Here is a 24,677-nt window from a genome sequence, read left to right on the forward strand (position 1 = left end):
TCTGCTGTTCCTCATTCCAACCATTCATAGTCTACAGAGGGACCTTTAGATAATTTGCCTTAGCATGTTCGTGATTTCCATCACCTACCTCCCGCTTTCCCTAACCTCTTACCTACATACACATCTGCTCCCATGCTTCAGAATTACTCAGCAGCCTCATACCTAGGCAACTCATCCTCCTACTCTCTGATAGAACAAATTTACAAGCTCTCTTCTCGAAAGAGAACTTTTCATGTTCTCTCATCACCCAATTATCCAATTCACTTGCATCTATACCCTCTATTCTGCCTTCCTTCCTTTCACGGTGGATGAACAGCCTCTGATCCTAACTAAGGCCCATCCCTCCACTTGTGCCAGGATCCCATTCCTTTTGGCCTGTTCAAGGACTTTGTTCTCACATCATCAATTTTTCTGTCCCCTACTGAATCATTCCCAACAAATACAAATATACTGTCATCTCTCCCACCTAAACAAACGTCTACAGGTCACCCCTAGTTATTGTCCTATTGCTGTGTCTCCCTTATAGCAAACTTCCTCAAAAGAATTGCCTATGCAGTCTCTATATCCCATTATTTCCCCAACCCACTCTTATGATTGTATCTACTTTTCCACTAAAACTACTCTTACCAAAGTTGCCAATGATTTGAATCTTTTCAAATTCTGGGGTCAACTCCTAGCCCTCATCCCATTTGATCTTTCAGGCAGCATCTGATACATGTGATCACTTTCTCCTTCTTGGAACAATTATCCTCTAAGATGCCTCACTCTCTTGATTTTTCTATGTCACTGCCCACTCTCTCAGTCTTCTTTGCTGGCTCGCCTCCTCCTTCCAGCCTGAAAATATTGGAGTATTCCAACATTCAGTCTTCAGCACTCCTTTTTTCCATGTATACCCACTCCTAAGAGATTTCTTCTAGTCTCATGGGTTTAAATGCTACTGATATATTGATGACTCCAAGTTTACATCATCCTCGACCTCTCCCTTGAACTTAAGTTTTGAATAGCTCATTGTCTTCTCAGTATCACCCATTAGTTGGCTAATAAGCACCTTAAACTTAACATGACTAACACAGAAATCTATTCACCTCAAATCTTCATTTGAATAAATAACACCACCATTTACACAAACATGTAAGATTCATCCTGACTCCCTTCTTTCTCTCACACCTATACTTATTCCATCCGTAAACCTTGTTGATTCTACTATCAGAATATATTCTGGATACAATGACTCCTCACTGCCTCCATTGCTCCCATCCTAGTCCAACCCACTTTCATCTTTCATCCATTTACTGCAGCGGGCTCCTGTGGTACAGACCACAGCTAGAGTACAGTCCGCAGGATTTCTCACTGTTAGGTGTAACCATGTGACTAAGTTCTCAGCAACAGAATGTGAACAGAAGCAGTGAGTGCCACTCCTGGCCCAAGGTCTTTAAGAGAATGTGTGCCTCTTCTCTGTGCACTTTCCCCTTCCTCTGCCTGAAATCTGAATGTGGTAACTCAGTCTTGACTCTTCACATGACTAGGTCCGAGGGCATAGTGAAGTCATACAAATGGCAGGAGCCTAGATCCCTGAGTGGATGCATGGAAGAGAGCCTCCCACGGAGTTGGAACACCCTTCTTGCACTGTAAAGCAAGTAAATAACATTTTTTGGTTATTTGTTTAGCCTACCCTAATTAATATATCTCCAAATTGGCCTTGGCTCTCTCTCTTACCTCTAAAAGCCAGTGATCTTCTTAAAGACTGACTCTGGTCACATTGTAGCTGTAGCTAGAACTTTCAGCGCCTTCCATCACACTCACAATGGCCCATATGGCCCTATACAGCACTGCCCCCCACTTTCCTCACTGGACCCCTCTCATCTCTCTTCCCTGGCTCACTGCTCTCCAGTCACTACTGGGCCTCTGCCATTCTTGATGAGTTGCCAGTCCAGTTCGTACCTGGACTTTTTTACATGCCAGGTCCTCTACCTGGAACTCTTCTTCTACTTCTCTGCATGGCTCACTGCTTCATGCAATTCAGTTCTCCATTAAAATATCATCTTCCCAGTGAGATCTTTTCTAATAAACCTACCTGAAGCAGTGCATCTTCCTCCCCACCCTGGTCTCTCTTTATCCCATTACTCTATTATTATTCATTATACTTATCACTTACTGACATCACAGTATGGTATTTGCTTGTTTATCATATGTCTTCCCCTACTAGAATGTAAGCTCTACAACAGCAAAAACCTTCTATGTCTATTCAGCATGTTCCCCCAGCACTTGGGACAGTGTCTGGAATGTACGAGGTATTCCATACATGTGGGTGAATGAATAAATCATTCTACACCTTGAGAAGACTTCATCCTCTCAACATCTGTTTGCATTCATCATGTGCCTCCAAGTATTATGCTTATCTTTTTTTACATCTGTACCTTCAGGGATAAGGACCGTCTTTTATATTCTAAATGCCAACTCTAGGCATTTAGAAGTTTGTGTATAGGAAGTGCTCAGTAAAAGTCTCCTTAATAATTATGGATTAAAATAAAATCTGCAAGATTGATCTGAATGGATGGCTCTATTACTTTTCAAAAAATAAATAATTCTGTTATGATTGCCATTAATTAAATTGTATAGTTTTAACAATTTAATTAAATTGGTTATTTGTTTAGTTTTGTACTTATCACTTATTGACATCACAGTGTGTATTTGCTTATTTATCACACGTCTTCCCCTAATAGAATGTAAGCTCTACAACAGCAAAAACCTTCTATGCCTATTCAGCATGTTAAATTATATAGTTTTAACAATTTAATTAATGGCAATCATAATTATTTTAAAAATTGTTTAATTTTAACAATTTAATTAATGGCAAACATAGGCTAAGTAAAATACAGTTGCCCTCTTGGTTATTAAGAAGGAACACTAGGCCGGGCACAGTGGCTCACACCTGTAATCCCAGCACTTTGGGAGGCCAAGGGGCAGGTGCATCACAAGGTCAAGAGATCGAGACCATCCTGGCCAACATGGTGAAACCCCGTCTCTACTAAAAAAATACAAAAAATTAGCTGGGCATGGTGGAACGCACCTGTAATCCCAGCTACTTGGGAGGCTGAGGCAGGAGAATTGCTTAAACCCAGGAGGCTGAGGTTGCAGTGAGCCAAGATCACACCACTGCATTCTAGCATGGGCAACAGAGCAAGACTCTCTCAAAAAAAAAAAAAAAGAAGAAACACTATTGGTTAAGAACTTATATTTTTGCCTCTCTCTGAGACCTGTCACCTATTAGAGCTCACCCTTTTATAACGCTTGATCTTACACAACCTCAATTTTACTGAACCTAAAGGGAATTGTGTGTGTGTCTGTGTGTGTGTGTGTGTGTGTGTGTATGTGTGTGTGTTCTGAGGAATTTGGGCAGAAGTAGTAGGAAAAGTTTGTCCTCTAGGCAGCCACAATGCTGTTTTATATATCAGCAATGTAAGGGAAAATTTATGCAAAGATGCTCAATGACTCTTTGAACAGGTACTGTAAAATAGACAATTATTCATAATTCTGAATAGCTAGGGTTTCAAAACTCTTCCAAAGTGACTAGAGGAATTTTTTTTCTTGTCTCAGATTTTGCTGGAGAAAGCAAGTCGTACAAACTTGTCAGAGGGGCAGGGGACAGCTTCTCATGCTAGAAATACTAGGAAGTTACAACTAGGCAGGTAACTTTACTTTATCAAGCCTCTACTCATAAAACAAACAAGCATGCATCGTGCATGTTAAAAATGCTACACATAACAAATATAAGGCAAAATATTAAATTGACTTTTAAAATCTAGTGATATGTCTAAGTCCTATGTTCACAGCAAATATAAACACTTTAAGCATAAAGGAGGAAACCCCAATTATGTTAATTTTTAAATAATAAATTTAAGTAATTTTATAGAAATTACTTAAATATTAAACCCTCTGTGAAAATTCACTTCATATCTTTATCAGAATAAATAAACACATAGTTCTAATTAGCATGTATAAACTGATAACGTATATTGCCTTAGTCCACACAGAATCATGTTTAAAGTCCATGTGGTATTTTATCATGTTGATGTTATAATTTGCTTAACCACTTTCCAAATGCTGAGCACTTAAGTTATTTCTAATTTGTCATTAGCACAAACAATGCAGCTATGACAATCTTGTACACATTTTTCGGTTTGTTGTTTGGCTGATTTGGGGTTGTTTCCTTGATAAACAGTTCCCTCAAATAGACTTACTAAGTCAGGGCAATTAAACAGTTTTGTGTTTCTTGTTACATCTTGAAAGATCATTCTCCACAAACAATGAACCAGAGGGACTTCTAGCCATGGCAGTATGAAGAGGTCAGTGAATCTTCTCCACACACACGCACACACACACACACACACACACACACACACACAAAAGTATAAAACTAGACAAAATAGTCCAAAACACTTACTTCAGAGCTCCAGAAATTTACCAGATGAAGAAAACAAATTGAGAAGTATTTATTTTTCAAAAATTTCTAAAGCTGAGGGTAAGAAACATGAAAGCCTGTAGTCTTCTTGCCTAAGCTGCTCCCATTAAGCACGAAGCCGGTCAGAAACCAGCAGTTTGCTGTCAGAGGGGCAAAGTTGATTTGAAGCCAGGGCAAAAGGCTGTGGCTTTATATGCTAAATATGATAAGCACAGTAGAAAAATGAATGGGGAAAATCCTTGCTAGCCTGAAAGTGCAGACCCAGCTAGGGTGAGCAGAAGACCAGCAGAAATTTAATGGGGAGATCCTGGAAATGAGAGCACCATAGAAAGACTAGATAACCTCCCCACATTTCCCTGGATGACTAGAAAACTATGCCAATGCCTGGGGAGGCCTGAAAGAACCTGGGAAAACATAAAACCCAGAGGAGAATGGGGAACTAATTGGATCCAGTTTTGACTATGCTTCCCAAGTGACACACAGATCCACTGGCAGAGAGCAGAGGCCTAAGGGCTATGCAGACACAGGGGGCAACTCCTAGGAAGCAAGGCTAAACACATACGAATAAAAAGCTGACTAACGATATCAGCAGCCACACACCACGGGGGAGGCAGATGCCACAGTTGAAATCCAGGCAATTTACTAAAATAAACAAAAAACCAAAAACTCAGAAATATATATCAGAATAAAGAGTTGCTACAATACATTATTTAAATTGTCTAGTTTTCAACCAAAGATTACAAGACATGCAAAAAACCCAGAAAACTGTGATCCATGCTCAGGAAAGAAAAATATCAAGTAAAAGAAACTAACTGAGTAGGTTCATATGCTGTATTTAGCAGACAAAGACTTCAAACTTCAAAGCAGCTGTTAAAAATATATTTAAAGAATTAAAGAAAACTATAATGTTAATGAGAAAAAAATTAGGATGACAATGACTTTAAAAATAAAGAATACCAACAGAGAAATATAAACTAAAGGCCAGGTACGGTGGCTCATGCCTGTAATCCCAGCACTTTGGGAGGCTGAGGCATGCAGATCCCCTAAGGTCAGGAGTTTGAGACCAGCCTGGTCAACATGGTGAAACCCCATCTCTACTAAAAATAAAAAATTAGCTGAGCATGGTGGTGGGCATCTGTAATCCCAGCTACTCAGGAGGCTGAGGCAGGAGAATCGATTGAACCCAGGAGGTGGAGGTTGCAGTGAGCTGAGATCACACCATTGCACTCCAGCCTGGGCAACAAGAGTGAAACTCTGTTTCAAAAAAGAGAGAGAGAAATATAAACTATAAAAAAGAACCAAATGAAAACTCTACAGTTAGAAAGCACAGTAACAGAAATGAAAAATGTACTAGATGCTATCAACAGAAGATTTGAGATGACAGAGAAAAGAATCAGTGAACTTCAAGACAAAAATGATCCAAAGTGAAAAACAGAGGGGGAAAGGTGGAAGCAAAGGAAAGAGAGTCTCAGAGGCCTAATGGGATAATGTCAAGTATATCAACAAATATGTAATGGAAGTCCCACAGGGACAGGAGAAAAAGAAAGGGCAGAAAAAATATTTGAAGAAATATTAGCCAAAAACTTCCCAAATTTGATGAAAAACTTTAATCAACAGGAAAGAATGAATCAATTGATGTTGCCTCTAGCAATGTATACATACACCTAATTATCACAAATCTGCTATTTTTATTTAAATTTTTATAGCTTAATAGATATGCAATTATATATATTTATTATTATTATTTTTTAAAAATGGAGTCTCACTCTTATTGCCCAGGCTGGAGTGCAATGGCATGATCTCGACTCACCGCAACCTCCACCTCCCAGGTTCAAGTGATTCTCCTGCCTCAGCCTCCTAAGTAGCTGGGATTACAGGCATGTGCCACCATGCCCGGCTAATTTTTGTATTTTTAGTAGAGATGAGGTTTCTCCGTGTTGGTCAGGCTGGTCTCGAACTCCTGACCTCAGGTGATCCACCTGCCTTGGCCTCCCAAAGTGCTGGGATTACAGGCATGAGCCAACATGCCCAGCTTAATGATATCTTAAAGATGATTTAATTTGTGTTCACTTAATCAATATCATGGCCTAGTTCAAAACAAATACCCATTGCAAATGTTGGCATACACACTGTGTAGTGGTTAAGAGCACAGGTTTGACAGTCAGATTGACCTGGGTTCAAATTCTGACTGTCTCCTATCATGAGCAAGTGTTTAACTTCTCTGAGCCTCAGTTTTATCATCTGTAGAAAGACAGAACAATGCCTAAATCTGGGCTTCAGTGAAATAGCTCATATTAAATGCTAATCTCAGTGCTAGGCACATAGGATGTGCTCAGTAAGTGCTGGCTATTTTTAGCTACTAATAATACTTAACAATAAGAATTCATTTGTTGAATGGACATGAATGAGTGAGCATTGATTTTTCAAATGTAAAACTTTGTATTTATCTCACCTGACATCTTTTCAGTAAAATCTGGATTTTGACCTTCCTGTTTTTAAAAATAATACGCTTTGGAAGGTATGCTTTCATCAGTTGTGTTTTGTCAGAATAATTGTTTCCTTCTGTGACACTGTGTTGTACAAATGTTTTTTATTTCTATTTAATCAGATATCTTGTCTTTGATGATGTCTACATAGTTAAAAATATCTCTCTTGCACAGCTGTTGTAAATAAATAATTCTTGTATACATAAGGTATAAAATACAGCCTCAAGTTAATTTTTAAAATCCACGCTTTCAGGAATATTTATTCCATTGTGATTTGATTATTATTATTTTATAGCATCCGGTTTGTCAACGATTAGGTTCTTATAATAGTTTAACTCTTTCTATTTGATCAATGCTTCAATGTTTTAGCCAATATTTGCTCAATTGCTCATCAATTCAAGTAGGCTTTACTGAGTGTTTGCTGCATTATGTGTACTGTGTGGGAATATTGTGATGAGTACAGAGGTAAAAAGACATAGTTTGAAAACAAAGGAATCTGACAATCTAGTGGCAAAGAAATGAGTTTAATATTTATTTCCTTAAGATAGACAAATAAACCTAAAGACAAATGTGTGAACAAATGTGATATAAATATGATGTGATATAAATATGAGATAATAGTTTATATTACTAATATGAATCAAATGTTATGGTTGCACAGTGGAAGACATTAGAGAATCCTTCTCCAAAAGGGGTGAAAGTGGGTCTAAAAAGTCAGATGGATTTTAAATGACGTCAGAGTTTTCTAGATGGAGAAGGGGGAGGTGAAGCAATCGGAGGAGACAGAACAGGGTGTATGAAGGCAGGAAGGAATAAAGAACATGGTGTGTTTAGGACATCAGTTTGGGTGAAAGTGGAACGTACAGTGCATGGGTTGTCATGAGAAGTGTGGCCAGGAACGTAGGTTAGGGCTGCATTGCGAAGAACCTTGCATCATACACACTATCTGGGACTTCACATGGAAGGGGTTAAATTCCAGCAAGCATTTTTAAGTAAGAGAGACATGATGAGAGTTTTATTTTAGAAAGATCATTCAGTGGGCAGCATGAAGGAGAAATGGGATGGGGGAGAGTCTTGGAGACTTAGCAAGAGTCCAGGTACAAGATGATGAGGGTCTGCACCAAAGTAAAGGCAGCAGGGAGTGGGAGAGAGGGAATGGTCAGCAACACCTATGACATTTCTAAGACTAGGCAGCTGGACAGCGACCACTTCCTTGATTAAACATTGCAGACTGTCCACGTCTCTCCTGAAAATCCAATGAGAAGACAGAAAAGGAATGAAACAGACATAAACCCACAAACACCAAGAGAATGAGAGAGGAAAAATAAAAACAAGTCCTGGAAGATGGAAAGGTGACAGTAGTGACAGACTGAGCAGAGCAGAGGAGAGTGAACCCTAGGGCCTCCAGAGAGGGTGCTGGCAGGGAGCAGCCTAGTTCATTCTGGCAGACCAGCTTCAGGACCAGGAAGCACCACATCCCACGCAGTGGTAAGGTATAGGGGGCTGTGGGAGGTCTATATTTGTTGTATACCAAGATCCTTTTCTCTGCCTATGAAGCCAAGTAACAACCCTTCTGTTGCCCAATTCCCTCCTCAAGGGGGTTTTCCTTTGAAACAATCAAGCCAGAGAGTGCCTAAACTTGGCACAGCAGGCACAACAAAGAGTGTGGAAATGGAACTTGAAGCCAGGGAATTAAATGAACATCTATACCCTAAACAGTGAGACCCCTCTCCAACTCACTCACCTCATCCTGTTCCTAGAATGCCCGTACCTATCTGTGTGTCCCTCGGGCAAGGGATTAAAGAACTCTCCTCTAGAGGAAAACGCTGAAAAGCCCAAGAGAAAAACCTCTAGATATTCACATTTGGGGGTCCTCCAGTAAAAAGTCTAGCCCACTCCTCCTTATTCTACAGTAAGGTGCCCCAATTAACAAGCCCTGCTAATGTACAAAGCTCTTCTAAACAGCTTTTTAGTACTTCACTTAAAAAAAAAAAAAAAAAAAAGAGAGACAGAGGCTCACCCTGTCACCAAGGCTGGAGTACAGTGGCGTGATGATGGCTTACTGTAGCCTCAACCTCCCAGGCTCCATCAATCCTCCCACCTCAGCCTCCTGAGTAGCTAGAACTACAGGCATGTGCCATCACACTTGGCTCATTGAAAAAAAATTTTTGTAGACACAGGGTCTCAATATGTTACCTAGGCTGGAGTGCAGTGATGTGATCACCACTCACTGCAGCTTCAACTTCCCAGGCTCAAGTTGTCTTCCCACCTCAGCCTCCCAAGTAGCTGAGACTACAGGCATATGCCACTATACCCCCACTAATTTTTTAGTTTTTTGTAGCAGCCGGATCTCGCTATGATGTCCAGGCTGGTCTTCAACTCCTGGGCTCAAGCATTCCTCCTGTCTCAACCTCCCAAAGTGCTGGATTACAGGTGTGAGCCACCGTGCCCAGCGAGTGCTTCACTTTTAAGTACAAAAAGAAGTCAAAAGATCAATGGACATTTTAGTAAAAGCCTCCAAGATTTAAAAAAAAAAAAAGAGAGAGAGAAAGAGATAGCCCAAACCAAAGAGAAAAGAATTAAAGAAAACAGGAACAGTGAAAGGAACAGAAAAACTTTTAAAAATTATTTTTACTTTTACTTTTAGAGACAGGGTCTTGCTCTGTCGCCCAGGCTGGAGTGCGGTGGAGTGATCATAGCTCATTGTAACTTTGAATTTCTGGGCTTAAGAGATCCCCCCACCTCAGCCTCTGGAGTAGCTGGGGCTACAGTCATATGCCACTATGTCCAGCTAACTTCCTTTTTAATTTTTGTAGATATGGGGTCTCACTATGTTGCCCAGGCTGATCTTGAACTCCTGGCCTCAGGTGATCCTCCTGCCCCAGCCTCCCAAAGTGCTGGGATTACAGGTATGAGCCACCATGTCCAGCCTCAGAAAAAAATTTTAAAGGAGGAAGATCAATAATAGTATCAGAGAGAGAAGATAAGCCATTGTACCCATAGAACAAAAATAGATGATGTTCAAATTAGAAAAAAAAAAAAAAAGACAAGGACAAATTAGATCACAACCAAGAGGTCTTGGAAATTAAAAACTGGATAATTGTGGCATAGACTGATAGTTGCTACCTTATCTCTCCTTCTTTCTTAGGAAAAAAAGAAAAAACACATAATTTTATGTAAAGTAGTAATATGACCAGTTAAAAAACAATTTTATCAGCCTTCTTTGCAGTTTGTTGTAATCACATGACTAAATTCCAACCAATGAAATATGAGAAGTTGGAATGGGACTTTTGAGGAAGCCTCCTCCAAATGACTCAATTTAGAGGCTCACCCTTTTGCCCTTTTTCCCTCCCCTTTTTCTAGTGCCTGGAATATAAATGTAATGGCGTGACCCCAGCAACCACATGTTGGATCACAGAACAATATACTAAGTGATAAAGGAGCATGGGTCACTCAGGACCATGGAGCTGCCGTGGCAGCCATGGACTGCCCACCTCTGGGTCCTTGTGTATGAGCTAGATGAAGTCACTATTATTTTGCAATTTTGTTATCCTCAGTCAAAACTAATCGTGACTGATACAACAACCAACACTTTAAAAAAAAATCATTAGAAGCCTTGGGAGAGAAAATCCATGAAATATCCCAGAAAAAAACAACAAATAAATGAACAATAGGAAAGAGAAAAGAAAGAAAATTAGAGAACCATTTAAGAAGATACAAAATCGAGATAATAGAGGGGGGATGGAGGGATGGGGGTGGGCAATTATCCAAGAAAAACTATGTAAAAGCATGACTTTGGTAAGAAATCTCTTGTTTCCTGGATCTGACACAGAAGTGCGGTAACAAGAGGAATTCTAAGACAACAGCTTTGTAGCAGACCTAGCAAACAAATAATCTAGAGTGGAACAGAAGGATGGAGCCATAGGACAGAGGGGAGAAAAGAAAAGAATACATTTCTGAAGAATTGGAGCATTTTGAAAATAACACAAAAAGGCATTTGACAGATCTGCCAGAGCATTTAAAGAAAAATGATGACAGAAAACCAAGCAAAGAAAAAACTAAGGCAATTATTAATTCCAGGAAACAGCAAAAGTTGAGCAAAAAAGGAAATGTAATCATAGTGTAACATGGCTCAGAACTAAGCAATATTTACTTAGTCATGATAACAAGAATACTAGCTTTTAATTTAATAAAAAACTGTGAGATAACTACTCTGGGGGCATTAAATAAGGAGAAGTCAGAGTGGCATATAAGAGTTAAATCCAGGCAGGGTGTGGTGGCTCATGCCTGTAATTTCAGCACTTTGGGAGGCTGAGGTGGGCAGATCACTTGAGGTCAGGAGTTCAAGACCAGCCTGGCCAACATGGTGAAACCCCATCTCTACTAAAAATACAAAAATTAGCTGGGTGTGGTGGTGGGTCCCTGTAATCTCAGCTACTTGGGAGGCTGAGGCAGGAGAACCTCTTGAACCTGGGAGGTGGAGGTTGCAGTGAGCTGAGATCGCACCAAATCCTCATTTACCATAAGAGCAACTCAAAAGGTGATGTCAGAAACTGACATATCAAGAAGTAGCAACGCAAATACATTATTTAGTGACAGATTAACAGAAGAAGCCTATTTTTGGTTCAAAGTGGGATTTTCTGGGAATGGGACTGGAAGTGGAGAAGTGTAAAAGGGGTGCTATAAAAGAGTAGGAACTACTGTTTCTGGTTATGTGACTTTTAATATTATTTGGCTTATTAAATTGTACACTTATTACATTGATTAAAATAAAATAATTTTTAATTTTTAATTAAAAGTTTCCCAGAAATTTAGAGGCAAAGAAGGAAAAACAGGTTTCTGGGAGAACTTAAAACACTAGGTTTTTGGGGTTTTTTGTTGTTGTTGTTGTTGTTGTTTTGAGATGGAGTCTCACTCTGTCACCCAGGCTGGAGTGCAGTGGCATGATCTTGGCTCACTGCAACCTCTGCCTCCCAGGTTCAAGCAACTCTCCTGCCACTGCAACCTCGCCTCCTGGGTTCAAGCAATTCTCCTGCCTCAGCCTCATGAGTAGCTGGGATTACAGGCACCAGCCACCATGCCTGGCTAATTATTTGTATTTTTAGTAGAGACAAGTTTTCACCATGTTGGTCAGGCTGGGATTACAGACGTGAGCCACCGCGCCCGGCCAAAACACTATTTTTCAGACACCTCCTTCTATGTCCCTCATCTCCTCCTCTTTGCCCACACCTGTCTGTATATAGCTCCAGGGAGAGCATAATGTAGAGGAAAGTACATGGGCCTCAAATACAGACAATACAATGCAGGGTGATGTCCAGCTGTGCAAAGAATCAGGTCAGAGTCTTCTCTGTGACCTCATGTGGACACAAGGTCTTATTTGTAAAAGGGAAAATGCTAATATATGTTATATTACATGAAGTAATGGATGTAAAGCACCTAGAATATGGTAGGTCCTTGAAAATACGAGTTCTCATTTTCAGAATTTCTCATGCTCTATAAGCCTCTCTGTGAGTGTCTCTGTGTATCTCTGTGTTTATAGATTTGAGAAAACAAAGCTTGAGCCACCTTCTTTCCATCCCCTCTTGCCTGGTTTGGGAGGTTCATCTTCCACAAAGAAAACATATTGCGTCCTTAACAGGTAGTTTATCACAACACATTTCCACTTCTCTTGTAAGAAGAGATGATTTTACTCACATTGGCTTTATACTTCAGTTCATCTTTGAGTGAAAAGAGATTGATACCCAATTACTAGCTGTGGCTCTCAGGTCTAACATACAGGAGTAGATAGAAATTTCTGTTTAAAATTAACTATCTATAACAGAGTACAATTACAAATAATTCAGCTGATACCTGAATATAATGTTTTAAAACAAATATTGCACAAAATTAACAAGGATTTTAAACCCAGTTATAACTGGTTCACAATAACTGGGTAGGTAGGATAATCAGTAGTCATCCCCAAATAAGAGGCCCCAGTGTGATACCAGAGCACTCACCTTCTCCACTGGACTCTGATTGGTTGCACAGCTCAGGAACAAGTTGCTCTCCATATGTTCCCTCAGGCTGAGTCCCTTCACTCCTGGAAGTCTGCTTGTTCCAGCAGGACTCCTGCCCCTCCCAGGAGGCAGCGGGCAACCTGTCAGAAACCTCGACAGGGAAAGAAGGAGGGGATTTGAAGTCCAAGAGGAAGCTATCTTGTAAGGTCTGCTTGGTGGCCTTCTTGCTTTTCCTCTTCTGACTTTCTGGGGTCCTGTTACCCTCTCCTTGCCTGGGCTGGCTACTCTCAAGCTTCCTGGTTAGCTGGAGGAGCTGATCCATGTCCTTGGTGAATTCCAGTAGTGTGCCCTCCAAGACTCTTTGGGCAGGTCCCTCAGAGCCGTAACTGGGAGCTTTCTCTAAGAGCAGGTGCTCAGAGCAGTGGAGGCCTTCCGGGCCCTCCCTGAGCACCGGCTCAGGCACTGGGGTCAGGCTGCAGGAACACATGGACAGGGAGAAGTAAGAATAGTCCACTGCGATGTATGTCAGCATGAAGTTGATGGTGACGATGGGGGCCAGAACGTTCACTTGACCCACAAAAACAAAGGCCATGGTCACCAAGCTGGTCAGGCAGATGGCAGCCACGGGTGTTTTGTTTGGCCCCTTCTGCAGGAACAAAAATAACATGCAGGACCATAAAATTTCAGATAGAACGCTTCAGAGATTTCAGAAGTTACAGGCTAGAAACACAACTCATAATGACTCAGCCACTTCTCCCCATGTGATTATTCATCTATAAACTTGAGATAATAATATCCTACTCATGGGATTAGTTCATGCATGCGAAATGCTTCACACAGACTGACATGCAGTAAGCTCCACGGATATTAGTTGTATTAGCAACTTTTTTTTTTTTTTTTTGAGACAGGGTCTGGCTCTGTTGCCCAGGCTGGACTGCAGTGATGTGATCTCAGCTCATTGCAACCCCCGCCTCTTGGGCTTAAGCCATCGTCCCACCTCAGCATCCTGAATAGCTGGCACTACAGGTGCACACCACCATGCATGGCTAATTTTTGTATTTCTTGTAGAGACGTGGTTTTGCTATGTTGCCCATGCCAGTCACAAACTCCTGGCCTCAAGCAATCTACCCACCTCGGCCTCCCAGAGTGTTAGGATTACAGGCATGAGCCACTGTGCCCAGCCATATGAATAACTTTGAACATGGGGCATTATTATAGAACTTTGACTTCCCAAATATTTTCTCCTTTTGTCTTTCATTGGGTTTTAATACCAGCATAGAAAATCAAAGAAATGCAAAGTTGATTCTTCCCAGGGAGAGGCAGATTCCGGAAGACACAGCAGAATCACTGGTGGCTGGAGGAGGGGAATTCTGACACTAAACATCCGCAAATGCTCATGCACACACATTACACACACCTGTTATTAATGGAGGTGGGTATGGTGACCTTCAGGTGGACAGGAGTGGAAAAAAGGTGCTAGCTGCCTCTCCTGGGAGCTCTTCATCACAGTCACTGACATAGTTCTTGGGCCAAAAGCAACAGTCACTTCTCAGTCCCTGTCTTCTTTAACCCAGCTGGCTACTCTGTCCTCTTCGAAACACTTTCTTCACCTTACTTCTCCTGATTGGCCTCCCTCTTCACTGGCTGCTCCTTCTTGGTTTCTGTGGCTGGCTTTTCAGGTCTCTGAACTCCACATTTAAAGCAGCCCCAGGCTCCATCCTCAGATCTCTATCTGTACACCCTCCCTTGGTGAGCTCAACTAGGCTCATGGCTTTGAATACCAGCATTATACTGACAACTTCCAAATTTGAATCTCCAGCCTAAAACATTCCCCTGAAACCCAGGCTTACATATCCAACTGCCTACTCAACATTTCCAGTGAACGTCTAATAGGATCTCAAACGGACTATGTCCAAAACCAATCTGCATTTTTGGAGGAAGATAAAGGAAGAAATCAAGGATAAGTTGCAACGATGTGTTCCCTAAACCAGAGAGAGGCTGAAAATTGGAAGTGGCTGGGGAGGCCCTCTGGGGTACGCCAACAAGACAAAAATGAACTCTAGCTTGCAAACCATATTAGTGGGAAATGGGATTCTCTGTTTATGTCTCTTTGGTCCTCCCCTGGACTTTAGGAATGTCTATTTTAACCATTCCAGTCATGTCTCAACTGAGCTGTCCTTTATGTATCAGTTAAGGTTTGGTTCATGATGGTTAACAGGAAGTGTAGATGCCAGAGGTGTAGGAAATCATCAAACAGCAACCCCCAAGGGGCGGGTGAAACTCAAGGGCAGAGTTAGAGCTGCAAGGACCAGCTCGCCTCCTGACCAAAACACGCTTTCTTCTATGCTAAACCTGGAGGATCCTGAATTCATTTTTATTAAAGGATGGGGCACTGCATTTTCATGCTGCTCAGGGTCCAAGATGTTACTAGGACTGGTTAGCTAACCCAGTCCTAAAAGTGCTAAGGGGCTGGGTGGCTGTGACATTTAAGATGCTTCATCTACTTAGCCCTAACCTAAGCCAGCCAGAGGGCAGGGCTGAAAGAAATGACCTCTGCATTATTTTCTGTGTCACCCCAAAGAAATTGACCAGAGGCTCTGATCAGAAAAGCTTAACCAATTGATGGGCCAACAATGAGGTTAGCAGCAAAACATGTTTCAAAAAACAAACCAAAAAAAGAGGATTACTCACCCCTTGTCCCAGACAGGCAAGTGCAGGGATCACTTTCTCCTGGGCAATGCACTGCAGGATGCGGGGAGCTCCATAAAGTCCTCCCATACAGGAAGCCAGGGACGAGATGTATAAGCCCAAAAGGAACAGGAAGCCCACGAGGGATACCTGTGTGAGAAGCGGTTTCACTCGCCAGTGCCAGAACCTGCTCCTGTGCCTTTCTACTCCCCCAGCACCCACCCACCTGCACCCCATGCAATCATCCACTGAGTCCTCTAGATCTGATCTCTGGGATACAGTTTCCACATCCCCAGCCTCACCCCCATTCATTCCATGGTTTCAGCTGAATCCACCACCACATTTCATATGGATTGCACAGTGGTCCTCAAATGAAGCGTCTGCCAGACTCAGCTGCAGGGCTTGCTAAACACAAACTTCTGGGCCCCCTCCTCAGAGTTCCTGGTTCAGTAGGCTTGGGGTGGGGCCTAGAAATCTGGATTCCGCATGCGTTCCCAGAGACCACACTTTGAGAACAAACTGGCCAACCACAATGCTCATTGGCCTCTTGCCTTTAAGCTCCCCCTTAAAGATGAGTTTAAATCTTCAGATGATTCACTCTGAATCATCCCCTAAGCCTCTGTTCTCTAAACTCAAATCTGATCACAATGTCTCCGTTGCAGATATATCAAAATCTCCCCCTGTCCTGACATATAAGGCTCTTCATGGTCTGTGACCTCTTTAGCTCCACACCCTGCACACTGAAAGTCTGATCAGCGTGATTTTTCTGTCTGTAGGAAACCTCTGTTCACACGCCCTAATCTACTCATTGTCTGTTAAACTCCTAATTGTGCTACAAAACTCAGCACCAACCTCACCTCCACTGTGAGGCCATCCCCTCTTTCCTGACTACAGTAGTCGCTTCTCAGTGCTCCACAGCATCCCCAACATGATGTTAGGATAGCACCTATCATCGTGCCCCCTCCACTAATCTGGAGGCTTCATTTAAGCAGGTCTTCTGTCTTGTTTACCCTAGAATTCTTGGTGCCCAACACAGAAATATAAATGATGAATGAATGAATGAGATCCATGACCCACAAGGCACCAACGGATAGAATAAGAGGGCACAGCTGTTCTTCTTGGTGTCAACTTGCAAAAGATCAGGGTCCAAGATGTTACTAGCTAACTCAGGGCTAAAAGTGCTAAGGGGCTGGGTGGCTGCGTGACTGCTTGCCATGCACAGCCAGATCCCAAGCTGTCACTTATGAATTCACCCTCCTGGGCCAGACCTCATCTGTACCCACAGGGAAGCATCTTTGTTTTCTTATTTGAGGTGCCCTTTCCATTCTACTTTCCTTTAGGCACAATGGCCAGAACTGTACATTCCAAGTACTCATGCGTCCAATGCTTACAGATAGGTTAGAGTTAATATTCAGCTTTGTCACTTACACCCTTCTTGATGAAGCCTCTCCTCACCCCATTTTTTACTTCCTTGCATCAGCAAAGCACCGGATTCGTGTCATCAAGCTACATTGAACACAAGCCACTGGCTAGACTTCTTTCCTGGCTCATAAATTATCACTGGAATAATTTGACTGACTGATGAATCAGTCAGGACAGTTGATTGGAAAAAAAAATTTCTTTAAAAAAGAATATATTTGTAGGACACTGGTGGTTTGTAGAATCATCAGGAGGCTAAAGGATGAGGCTCAGAAAAGGGCAGGACCAAGCCTGGAGGCATACCCAGCCTCTTCCCCAGGAACAGCTTGGCCAGGATGCTGCCAACACCCCTGCTGCCCTGTGGACGGATTCTCACCAGCTCTTTATCTTTACTTCATTGGTTACAATGGGAGCACGCAATGGCCTAGTGTAGGTCATGTGCCCTACCAGGGCTGCAAAGGGACAGGCAAAAGAGGTCTGGTCCATTGGGTTTCTATTACACACAATGGGGGTACTCTCTCCCTTCAAGACCATTGGTGGAATAACCCCCAAATGGTCAGGAAGGTCAGAGGCTTGATGAACAAGACTAAGGTCCACTACGGAGCCCACCTTGTCTTTAATTCACTGTTGATTCCTGTCTTTATAATCTCTTGCTTATCCCCAAAAATCTCACCTGTCTCTTTTTTCAATATCGCAGATTTCTTGGGTTTGTCCTGCCCACCCCACTCACCATTTTATTACTACAGGAAATCAATGTCATCTAGTGTTTCCATCACTTTATGTGATCTGATGGCATTTTGTTACTTTCCATCCTGTGGGATAGTTAGTTATGCTCATGGCTTATCCTGCCAGCACCCTGAGCACCTCACAGGTAGAACTGTATCATGCTTCCTGGCCCCCTTCCCCCAGCACCTCATGCAGAATCTGGCAAGCAGAGCTCAACAGCTGAATTCATGCAGCTTCATGACTTTGCTGTAATCGTGCCCTAGGTGCCTTACAAAACTGTTAGATAAGCTGGATCCATTATCAATCCTCAATCCATTCTGAGATGTGATCATTCATCGATAACCTTTATTTCCATCTTCTCTACCAAATGCAGCCTATGTTGACTGGTTTTTAAAAACCAGATTCTATGATGAAATTTTATCAAGAAAGAGCCTTTTGAAAATTTAAGTCAATAGTTCTCCACTCTGCCTAAACATAAGAATCACCCAGAGATTCTGATTTAATTAGTGTAGAGTGAGACACAGACGTGGTTGATTTTAAGAAAGCCCTCCAGGTGATTCTAATGTGCAGCCAATGTGGAGAACCCCTGGGCACAACACATTGTAGCCACTGCATTCTCCCCTCAAAAAATTCTTTGGGAGAGTCAGGCATGGCATCTCCTTGCAGAAATTTCACTGCTTCTTACCTAAAAGGTTATGTATATTTGAATTTTTACAACTCTTTTTCATTTAAAGCCTGTCTATTTACTCAGAGCAGGAATGAGTGGGAATGCCCCAGCCTGGCATCCTCCTAGTGTTGGACTGACCTCAGGAACTGGGTTGAGCCTCTGGCACCATGAGTACACGATATGGTGGTTTCCGTCTTTGGCCAGCCTTCCCACAGACACACCCTGGGATTCCTCCAGAGCCCTAGGAGCTGGGGTCAGACAGGGCCAAGTATAGCAACCTATGTCCAGTTTGTCAATTGTGTAGAATGATCTGTTCACTTACCACTTTAAAAAAATATAAAACTATTATTCAGTCTATTTTCTGAGTAATATATGAAATGTTGGTCTCCACATCTAGATAAATTATAAAAACTTCATTCCATCTCTCTCCTGCCTAAATCCTATCTCTTTCTGTCATTTGTCGTCCATCCATCCATCCATTCAAGAAGCGTTTCCTGACGAAAGATTATGTTCCTGGCATGGTGCTAGGCAGAGCAAGGCTTATAGACACGTAGCTCTGCTCCCAGCCCTCACAGAACTTAATTGTTTTCTCTATTCATATCAGACTGAAAATTTGCTAAATGTGCCAGTGGAGGTGGAAGTGAGAATTTAATTGAGCAGAGGTGTGTCAACAGCTCTTTTTAAATAAACAGTGATTCTTTTCTGGCATACACCTGTTTGAGCCATCCCCCCACCCCCAGAGCTCTTTCCAAAATATTACATGGGGTGTGAGCTACCCTGATTTCTTTCTTCAGTAACTACTGATGAAAATAATTACTTCCATCTCTCTGCTCTTAGTATTTTCTCCCAGCTCCCACTTGAGCTTCGGTCATTGAGGGACTCCACTCATTCATTGGCTGCTCTCTTCTCTCAAAGGACTGGATTTAAAGTCATTTGCAAGGGGCTCATTCTGTCTCATCTAATTGCGGTGACCCCTGACATAACTGGGGGGTGCACCCTAAAAACCTTTACAATCCCAAGTGTATTAATAAGGCCGAGTCTCAACAACGCTTTGGTTTTTTCCTCCCACATCTCATTTCTAGAGTCATGAGTTTCCTAACTTCTCCACGCTCCATGAATTGATCAACATCTCAACTTTCAGTCAAGTTTTACCTCTCACTTGAGAGCCCTTTTCCATAATGAGACCTAGTCTGCTTCCCTTCCTGAGAGGCAGGACTGTGTCCACGATGGAGGGCAGAGGACACTCAGACTGACCCACTCCCAGGTGCTGAGTGGCCCACTAGGCTCACTCCCCAGTTACCAGCGCTGTCCCATCCCCATCTTCCCTGTACAGCTTGTGTCATGAGCTTCCAAGGTCCCTCTTGAATATGTGAAACCATGACTATTAAATCCAGGAATCAGAGTTTGCTCTGTGGGATTACCCAGTTTTAGGGGGGTTTTGTATTTTTGAGACAGAGTTTCGCACTGTTGCCCAGGGTGGAGTGCAGTGGCACGATCTTGGCTCGCTGCAACCTCCGCCTCCCGGGTTCTAGCGATTCTCTTGCCTCAGCCTCTCGAGTAGCTGGAACTACAGGCATGCACCACCACGCCTGGCATATTTTTGTATTTTTTGGTGGAGATGGGGGTTTCACTGTGTTGGCCAGGCTGGTCTTGAACCCCATGACCTCAAGTGATCTGCCCGCCACGGCCTCCCAAAGTGCTGGGATTACAGGCATGAGCCACCCAGATTCCCTAGTCATAACAATAATACTTTTGGGATATTTTTCCTTCTTAGATTGCTCTTATTTTGCTAGTTAGCAAGCCCCAGGGCTCCTAAGGTATTTGGCCTTTTTTATTTGTAATAAACATCTGTTTCCTGGACTGTATACAAGTTTATTCTGAAACATTTAATCTATTTAATTTCACCCCAACTAACACTGTGTTTATACAATTCCTTTTCTAACTAAATAATACTGAGATTGACTGTTCTGGCTTTTCTATTAAATATGGTGGATTTGTGGGGAGAAAATGTGTTCCTAAAATAAATGTCTTGATCTGTAAGGGTATGCCCATAAGGAGTGTGGAAGGGAGTTAAAATTTAGTTAGCATCTGCTATGTGCCAGGTAAAATGTATTATAATTGGCACCTACTACGTGCTTTCATGGGTTATCTCAGAGCCACCACCGTATACAAGACGTTTAAGAACACACATACACCTGAGAGCTGGGAGAAAGTTCCTCTGCGGTGGGGATAAAAAGTAAAAAGACGTCGCCGGGCGCAGCAGCTCATCCCTGTAATCCCAGCACTTTGGGAGACTGAGGCAGGTGGATCACCTGAGGTCAGGAGTTCGAGACCAGCCTGGCTAACATGGTGAAACCCCGTTTCTACTAAAAATACAAAAAATTAGCCAGGCATGGTGGCATGTGCCTGTAATCCCAGCTACTTGGGGGGCTGAAGCAGGAGAATCACTTGAACCTGGGAGGTGGAGGTTGCAGTGAGCTGAGATCATGCCATTGCATTCCAGCTTGGGCAACAAGAGCAAAACTCCATCTCAAGAAAAACAAACAAAAAAAAAAGTAAAAAGACGCTTCTTAGAGAAACTGTGAGTTGAGAAGCCAAATAATTAGAAATAGATCAGAGAAGCTGTAGGAAACCCAGAAAGAAACAGATTAACTGACCAGCTGCAGATCAGTAGAAAGGAATCCAGGGCAGCCTGCAGCGATTGAAGATAATTGTTCTGGCAGAAAGCCCCCGAGAGAGAGGAGTGCATTGGGGAGCTGCGTGTGAATGAGCGCCAAGGAGAGTATGTCAGAGACCCACCCTGTCTCAGTGTCCAGAGGTGATGCGCGGGGCATACATACAGAAGAGGCCTTTTTTCAGGCCCAGGAAAGCTCAGAGATGCACCGGCTCAGAACTGAAGCCACAAGTAAGACAGGAAGTTGAGGTGAACAGGTTATCAGGGTGGCCGGTTGTGTCAAGTGACCAAAGTAAAGAAACTCCGCCCTTGCACCTCCCAACCAGTGTAGGTTGCACCCTCCCATTCTCCAGGTACTGCCAGTAAAAACATCTGTGGCCCAATCTACTGCCTGAGCACAGTACCTGCTACTGCAGCGGAGTCAGTCCCAAGGAGCGACACCAGTGAGCAGGAAAGCAGAAAAGGTGTGGGAGGAAACTCCTGTGTGGTCCCCTTTAGGGGGTGGGTAGTGGGAACCAGAAGACCCAGGTGCTGCTATTTTGAAGTCATCAGGGTCGGTTCCATCACTGCTTACTGACTTGCTGCACCTGCCCATTTCTACTGAGAGCCAAGAGCAGTAGCTTTGTTCCTTTATAGGCTTTACAATGGTCTCTTCCAGGGAATGGTCTCTTGTCCTGTCCGAAAACTAAATCTCCACATTTCATCCCAGTGTGTGCATAATTACATTCCCAAGTGTCATTGCTGGGCCTGATGAAGCAGGTGCCCCCAGCTGGCTAAGTGCTTGCCTACCTGCTCACTGTCGGGACAGGTGGCATTCCAAAGGAGGCTCCCCCGGTTTGTGTGCCTATTATTAGGTGTGGGATTTCCACCCACAAAGGCTCTCATGTGCTGTCTCTGGGCTGTTTTTACCCTACTGCTGTTTGTGGCCTTCCTTAGATACAAACCTGCCTGCCCTCCCATATACCTACTCTGATCATTCCCTTGAAAAGCAGGGGAAGGAGAGGAGGGAGGAGAGCTGCGGCCCAGGGGATAATCAGATCAGAGTCTCTAAAGGGTGGAAGGACCTCTGTGAAGGAAAGCACGAGAAAGGAACTTTAGAAGCAGGCAGAGCTGGTCAGCCATTGGCAAGCTGCAGACGAGCAGGAAGCATTTCCCTCGGTCAAACCAGCCTCACCCAGTCCGCTCCCTGAGGCCTTCAATTCCTGTAATGCAGCCAAGCTTTTCATTCCACAACTAGAGAACAGGCCCTTGGGAGTGAAACTTCAGACGGAAGCATGCATGTAGATACAAATGAGGGCTATAGATTCCTGCCCTGAGAGCAAACCTTGCCACCTGGGGGTCTGTGACCTTGGGTACTGGAAAGTGGGTATCAGTTCTCTCACTAACTGAACTGTACTGCCTTCCAAAAAACCTGCTTTTATACTAAGGGCAAGACCCTTGAAAACAAATAATCACCTTTGCATGGGTGCCTACAAGCCTTAAAAAGAAACCTGTGCTAATGTGAAAACCAAGCTCAAACATATCTCTCAAAAGAAAATTCAGAGTTTCCTGCCCCAGGTTGCCCCAGGCACTGGCCCTCCATGAAGATCAGCAGGGCTGCTTTGCAAAGCCTCACACCAAGAGAAAATGGTACTCTATCCTAAAATATAGGGGCTCATGCCTATAATCCCAGCACTTTGGAAGGCTGAGGTGGGAGGATCACTTAAAGCCAGGAGTTCGAGACCAGCCTGGGCAACATGGCGAAACCCTGTCTCTACAAAAAATTGAAAAAAAAAATTAGCTGGGTGTGGTGGTGCATGTCTGTAGTCCTGGCTACTTGGGAGGCTGAGGTGGAAGAATCACCTGAGCCCTGGAAGTTGAGGCTATAATGAGCCATGTTCACGTCACTGTACTCTAGCCTGGGTGACAGAGTGAGACCCTGTCTTTAAAAAGTTAAAATTAAAATATTAAAATTTAAAATACATAAAATATAAGCAGTGATACTCAGGAGTTCACAGAAAAACTCCCTAACCAACTACATTTCTCTGAAAAATGATGGGAATCTCAGGGTCTACTTTTTCTCCAAGAACTTAAAGGAGGGTAGGAGTTTTTGGGGATTTCCAGAAAAATATCTGGAAATCTTATTCATGTGGCTTCTAGGACGCCAAATAAATGTCCTTGATGTCAGATGACCTCCAGCCAACGCCAGGAATTCATTAATCTTCTCCTGGCAGGGTGCGGACTCTGGAAACAAAGATGTTGCAGCCAAATCAACCCAGAATGTCTGAGATTCTCAGGAAAGCCAAAGGGGTCAAGGACCTCAGGGACAAGGAGGGCCTCGGCCCTCACCCTGGCACTGGGCTTCCGCCCGCTCCCTCCACCTCTGCCTGTCCAGCCTCCTTCTCCACTTGCCACTTCTGAGCAGCACATTTGATTCATCGTGGAAGGTGAAGCTATTAGCAAAAGTGAGGCACTTGCTTAACTGGGTATTTGCGGTGAGCAGATTCTTCTGTTTCTGTCCTGATTTTTGACAGGAAGAGATGTCCCCATTATCTAGCCCCTCATATTCGTGAATCTCTCTGGGCATCATTATCTGTTTCTAGAAATCCCTAAGTAGGGCCTGTACCTTTTCCATCATGTCTCTTCCCCACCACAACCCAACACTTCAGTCCTGGTCTAGAGACTATATGAAGGCTGGGCATGGTGGCTCACGCCTGTAATCCCAGCACTTTGGGAGGTCAAGGTGGGAGGATCACTTGAGGCCAGGAGTTTAAGACCAGCCTGGGCAACATGGTGAGACCTCATCTCTACCAAAAAATTAAAAATAAATTAGCCCAGCATGAGGGCATGCCCCTGTAGTCCCAGCTACCTGGCGGTCTGAGACAGGAGAATTGCTTGAGCCTGGAAGGTTGAGGCTACAGTGGGCTGAGATTGCAACACTGCACTCCAGCCTAGGCAACAGAGTGAGACCCTGTCTCAAAAAATAAATTAATTAAATTTTAAAAAGACTATATGGATTCCCAGACAGTACTGCAAGGGGAAGGTGGCCATTTGTTGGTGAGAACAAATAAATGACTCCGGCAGACTGAGCCCTTGGAGTAGCGCAGGCCTCACTCACCTTTTCCGCTATCAGGAAGTCATAGCGAAGGGCCTCTCGAGTGCAGATGGCGCCCAGGAGGAAGACGAAGACGATGTACAGAAACCACCTGCAAAACCCAAGAGCAGAACAGAGCTGCCCCCCACTCACCTCACCCAGCCCCATCCAATTCCCCCACTCAACCTTCTGTTTCCAAAGGGAACTTGTATCAGAATGAGAGAAAGGCCAGTCATGAAGCTTCCCCAGCTGGCTTGGGAGGACACTTTTTGTACTATTTCTCTTCTGGCATATTTCTTACCAAAAAAGGGGTACCATTGTTTTGTTTCTTTTTTTACTTTTAAATATATATAAAAATATGGAACACTTCACGAATTTGCATGTCATCCTTGCACATGGGCCATGCTAATCTCTGTATTGTTTTAATTTTAGTATATGTACTGCTGAAGTGAGCACTGTTTTTTCTCTTTCTTATATTAAAAAAGA

At 43.1% G+C, this 24,677-nt stretch overlaps 1 protein-coding gene and 1 non-coding gene across 2 annotated transcripts in view; both read right to left on the reverse strand.

The window, feature by feature from the left end:
- SLC12A8 (solute carrier family 12 member 8) overlaps nt 1–24,677 on the reverse strand; it is a 131,023-nt gene that overhangs the window by 14,234 nt on the left and 92,112 nt on the right. Inside the window, exons 8-10 of the mRNA XM_004036210.5 lie at nt 24,216–24,303; nt 15,636–15,782; nt 12,945–13,590 (exon numbers count right to left, since the gene is read on the reverse strand). Coding sequence (XP_004036258.4) covers nt 12,945–13,590; nt 15,636–15,782; nt 24,216–24,303 — 881 coding nt within the window. The remainder of the gene's footprint in view (nt 1–12,944; nt 13,591–15,635; nt 15,783–24,215; nt 24,304–24,677) is intronic.
- Nucleotides 24,544–24,647, reverse strand: LOC115934098 (U6 spliceosomal RNA). Its single transcript, XR_004069946.2, has one exon. It is a non-coding gene; the product is annotated as a U6 spliceosomal RNA (small nuclear RNA).

Source organism: Gorilla gorilla, chromosome 2, assembly GCF_029281585.2.
Source record: "Gorilla gorilla gorilla isolate KB3781 chromosome 2, NHGRI_mGorGor1-v2.1_pri, whole genome shotgun sequence".
Lineage (NCBI taxonomy): Eukaryota > Metazoa > Chordata > Mammalia > Primates > Hominidae > Gorilla > Gorilla gorilla.